This window comes from Macadamia integrifolia, unplaced genomic scaffold (assembly GCF_013358625.1).
Source record: "Macadamia integrifolia cultivar HAES 741 unplaced genomic scaffold, SCU_Mint_v3 scaffold2907, whole genome shotgun sequence".
NCBI lineage: Eukaryota > Viridiplantae > Streptophyta > Magnoliopsida > Proteales > Proteaceae > Macadamia > Macadamia integrifolia.
The window spans coordinates 31,322-36,429 of NW_024869049.1; the positions used below are offsets into that span (position 1 = coordinate 31,322).

Sequence of the window (5,108 nt, forward strand, 5' to 3'; positions counted from 1 at the left end):
TTTAAAACTCGGTTTTAAATACATTCTCGTTTTTTACCGTTTAAAACACATTTTTTCGTATGCTTCCCAAAAATACTTGAAAAAATTACAAACGGCAAGCATTTCCATTCTGAACAAGTTTAAAATGCGTTTAAACACGTTCCCGTTTTTTGGCCTTTTTTAAGACTTAACTTGTTGAACTTAATGTCTACTTAATTGACCATATCTCTCTCCTGAACTCTGATTAACCTAATTCTTTCACCGACTTGAAGGTAACTTATATATTTCTTATGATGTCACCTTCAACTCAATATCAATGTATGAACCTCGAAATTGAGATACAAATTAATGCATTTGTTGAAAAATGTTTCTAAAGTGATGATTCCCAACTCAACTGAACATACATTACTCCAAGAGTGTGTTGACTATATTGACAAGAATGAACAACATCATTGCCAAGCCACATTACTCAATAAAACTTGGACATGTGTGATGTATGAATTTAGAATTGATGTTGGATGATATTCAATTATATGTCATAAATTTATAATAAGACATGAGATATATATGCATTAATGTTGAATACAGTAGTTGTTTTGAACATTAGATATAAGTATTCATATAATAATTTCTTAATTTATATGAATATTACTGTTTTTTTTTATCTCATTTATTTAAAATCTACACATTTAAAACATGTACCATTCGTTTTCTATTTTTTTTCCTCTTCTATTTTTTTACCGTACCATTCAAAATATTTTAGTGTTAATTATGGACCCAGCTGGGTCAACTATTTAAAATCCAAAACAGCTCGGCTCGATTAATAAATGTATTGCCGACTTTTTTCAAGATATGTTCTCATACGCTTCTGATCTCAAATAGCTAGAATCCAAGATCTTTTTATTTAATGGATATGCTAAATATTCAGACCAGGGGTTCACGTGAATCCGGCCTCCATTATTGGTACCGTTTAAAACCATCCAATTAGGGACTTCTTGTTCAGCCGAACACGTTTAAAGTTCAATTAAAAATACTTTTATAATCCAATCAGCATCCGATTGACCACCCTACATGTTGTACTGGATTAAACTTGCAAAATTTGGTCCAATCCAATAATTGAGATACCCTTGAGATGTGTGTCCAGATACTCTCAATGGCAGAATGCTTATTACACCTCATTGCAAAGAATCCACCACCTTCAATGTCACCCTATTGTTTTATTGATCCCACAGGCTACGTTATCTTTTAGGAGGATTAAATTATGACACAATAAGATGTTTGATGTATCCAATGGCCAAAATCGCTTAGGCACAAAGCTCAAGGAGGTTGCACGATCATGCTACGCTGCTTTTTAGAGAACCCTCTCTAAAATAAATAAGTTATTAATTTTTTTATTATATTTTTATAAATAAATAAATTTTAATAACCCGGTGGATTAATGATAAGGAAAGTCATAACTATGAAGTTGATTACATCTCTTGTATAAAATAAAGAAAAGAAGATATGAAAAAATCCTATTCTATCCCTCTATATATCTAATGGGAACTGGTTTTATGTAGGACAGCCCTCTGGACAGCTCTTTTTCCCATATCTAATTTTATAGATTTATGCACAGAAGACACATAGGAAGAAAACTAAAAATAAAAAATAAAAAATCCGGCAAAACTGGTGTCTCTCTCCTCACGGTAAGAGAAGCAAAAGGCATCACGATTCACGACTCATGCCAGATTTTCAAGGCTCAGCTCCATCTTACATCTGTCACCACTGTAACCATTCATATCACCACGTCTCATATTGGGGCCCACTGGGCTAGTACCAGTGCGGTGAACAGGCTCGAAGCCGAGGGTAAGTTCCAATTCAACCTCGCTCTCATCGGAGGATTTAACGGCTTGGCTCACAAGCGACGGCTCCACCGTCTCAACGGAGAACATACTCTCTGTCTCTCTGCTGTCTCCGTCTCTTTCCACATTCAACTCCGTCTGATGACTCCCAGTCGACTCGTGATCATTGCTGGACGCACGGTTGAAGATATTTTCATGGTCGGTAACGACCGGTTCGGATATAAACTCGGCGGCCAGACCGAGTTTGGCCTTCGGCTTGACTGAAGAACGTTTGAACCTCCGGTTCTTGACCTTGTGAAGTTCTTGAGAAGCAGCAGAGTTCTCATCCTTGGAGACGTGCCGTATATCGGACACTTTCATGGGAGGGCTTGGGTTTATCGCTGCTTCAGAGGAGATTTGAATAACCGGTTCGCCTTTCAGAACCGCTTCAACTGCGGTTTGGCAGAGCTGCCAGCTTCCAGACCAGAGTAACCCAACTGAACCATAAATTGGATTCACTATCCTCCCACAAGCTTCGTAGAGAAGAGACCTGAATATCGCTGCAATCAATCAATTGCAAAACAGTTGAGCAAAGCGAAATTAAAATTAATCTAGAGAGAGAGAGAGAGGGTAGTTGCCACTTACCAGGACGGAGGTGTTCAGGGCCGGCATTAATGAGGTTCATGAGCCCAGCACGGCCATAGAACTTGGCAAGGAAGACAGTGGCATTGGCTTGGGATTCAGGGTTTTTGATCCACTGCAAGCAAGGTCTGATGCTGCAATTCTCGCTGCAACCTTTCCGGAGGACTCTACATCCATTACAGCTCATCCTCATCTTTGCTGCTTCTTCTGCTAGAAAATGGGGGTTTGAATGAATCTGATGGGGACGAGAAAGAAAGGGGAGGTTTGAGGGAGAGAGGAATAGGGGGGGAATGTATTTATGTGGGAAGTGGGTGATTGGATTGTGATTTGTGAGAGATAAAAGCGGTGGGTTTTGTTTTGTACGTGGGTGGCCGCAGCGGTTTCCAAAATAGCGGTAGAGTGGAGAGAGTAGAACCTGGTTTTGTTATAAGTGGTCCTCCCCGGGTTTAGGGAAAAGTACCCTCCACTATTTCTACACCATTTTTTTTCATATACAACCTCTTACTTGCCGTTAATTACACCTATCTGCCATTGTTACTTGAACAACAAGCCTGAGTCAAAGTGGTCGGGTCGGTCTGGTTTCAATTTAGATTGAGTCAGTTTCGATGTGAAAATGGTTAAATCAAATCCAATAAGAAAGAAATTTTGGTTTCAGTTGGATTTGATTTGATTTCTTATATTGATATTTTATCGAGCTTGTTTCAATTCAGTTTGAGTTCATCTTTTACATGGTTTTAAGTATCAAAATCGTATTGATCGTATTGATTGTGTCATATCGATAGTGGTTAAGATCGATCTCCGATCCAGACCGATTATCCATATCATTTTAGAGGTAAAATAGTATAAAAAAATGTACTTTTTTTGAAAAACAAGGGGTAAAAGTGACTGATACGCACTGATCCTCTCCAATATTCGAACTAGTATTAATAGAGATCGATATCAGTACCGATACTGAGAACTAAATCTATGGTCTTTACCATACAATTTTATACAAAAATAAACAAAATTCTACGAAAAAAAAGTGTTTTTATGAGTTTCGACGTCAATAAGACTGCATTTGATAGTCATTCAGCACCAGAAACAACGTTCGTATTAAAAATAGAATTTTTAGTTTCTATGTTAAAATACCATTTAAAAAAAATAAAATGGTGTCTGATGAACTTGTTTCATGAATACCTTAATTGTTTATTTTTTTGTATTTGAAACGAAACCAGAATGATGGAATAAGATTTTGTTGTTTCATCATTTTACATTTTTTTTTTTTTTTTCATTTCAAAAGACACTAAATTAATATCAAATATTTTATTCTATTTTTTTATTCCAATAGAATGAAAGAAATTTTTCTGAATGATTACAAACACAGCCTAAGACTTTGGTTCAAATTATTTTGGTTTGTTATGATCAATTTGATCGGTTCGAGTTAAGGTTTTAAAATGAGCCACCATTCAAGGGTGTTTTAGTACATTTAACAAAACAAGGAAAAGAACGATAAATCAGAACTTTGAAGAGAGAGTCTGAGGTGGAAAGCTTGGGGACCCGTGCCAATTTTGCCATGCAAGAGGGTACAAAACCAGAAAGATAGAGAACGTAGCACGTATCAACAACGTTCAGATCTTAGACTGCGGGCGGATCGCCACATATCGTGGAAAACGCCACCTCAGGCTTTCTAGGCTCTCTTACCCACCACTTGCCACTTCTAATACTATTCCATTCCCGGTTTTCTGGAATTGGTATGAAAACCACGTTTTCTCTTTTCCCAAACACCAAAACCACTGGTCTGAATTTCCTGGTTTTTCTCAGGACCGTGGGCGCCCGACGGGATGGGCCAGTAGTTTTGCTGTCATAGACTTTTAATGCTTATCCTATGAACTGATATCACCTTTTTTCACATTTTCTTCGTTTCTTATACGTCTAATCAAGATTCACCTTCTCTTTCCCCCTACTTTTTTAAGGAGAATATTTATATAATAAAATAAGTTTATCCAGACCGGAACGAGGGACTGGTAGACTACCGCCATGCAGTGTATCGGGTCTTAATCCACCGGTTTGTTTAGGTTAAAAAATGATTGCATCGATCTAAACTCCTGCCGTGTCTCATTGGGCTATCGATTGGGTGGATTTTGTTAATTTTATTTATGGAGAAGGTAGGTATAAGGTAGGAGTGTCAATCGGTCAAGCTGGGCTAGGTCGGTCTTAATGGGGCCTAGGCGAGCTTGGCAAGATTATATCTTTGAACTTGACCTATCTATTTAAGGAATGAGTCGGGTCTTAAACGGTATTTATTTTTCTTAGATTTAATATACTATTTTGTTAAATCATCAACAATTTTGAGAAGATATTACATTTAATTATATTTAATAACTGATAAACTATCAATATATTCCCTATCCTATCCCCAGAAAAAAAAATCAAAATATACCTATAAACAGTAGGGCTAAATGTGTCAGTCCGAGTCAAGCTTGTAAACGGACCGGGCTGGTTAGGAGGCCCATTGTGCATACCCCTTGCACCCTATACTACCTATTTATAAACGGGCCAGGCTTAAGCCTGACATGCTTAAGAATCAGTGTAGGCTAGGCCGATCTTTAAATGATCGGACTCGATCGGTTCAACCAGTGCGGGCTTAGGGTTGACACCCCTAGTATAAGGAATAGTGTGTGGATTTTG

General features: G+C 37.6%; 1 protein-coding gene across 1 annotated transcript; it reads right to left on the reverse strand.

Annotated features, from left to right (window-relative positions):
* Positions 1 to 1,414: 1,414 nt before the first annotated feature.
* On the reverse strand, positions 1,415 to 2,752 carry LOC122067441 (LOB domain-containing protein 41-like). The gene is made up of 2 exons (XM_042631299.1): positions 2,445 to 2,752; positions 1,415 to 2,359 (listed from the first exon to the last, which is right to left on the reverse strand). Exons 1-2 carry the CDS (start codon positions 2,632 to 2,634, stop codon positions 1,698 to 1,700), a joined length of 852 nt encoding a protein of 283 aa, XP_042487233.1. The 5' UTR covers positions 2,635 to 2,752; the 3' UTR covers positions 1,415 to 1,697.
* Between the last annotated feature and the right edge of the window lie 2,356 nt (positions 2,753 to 5,108).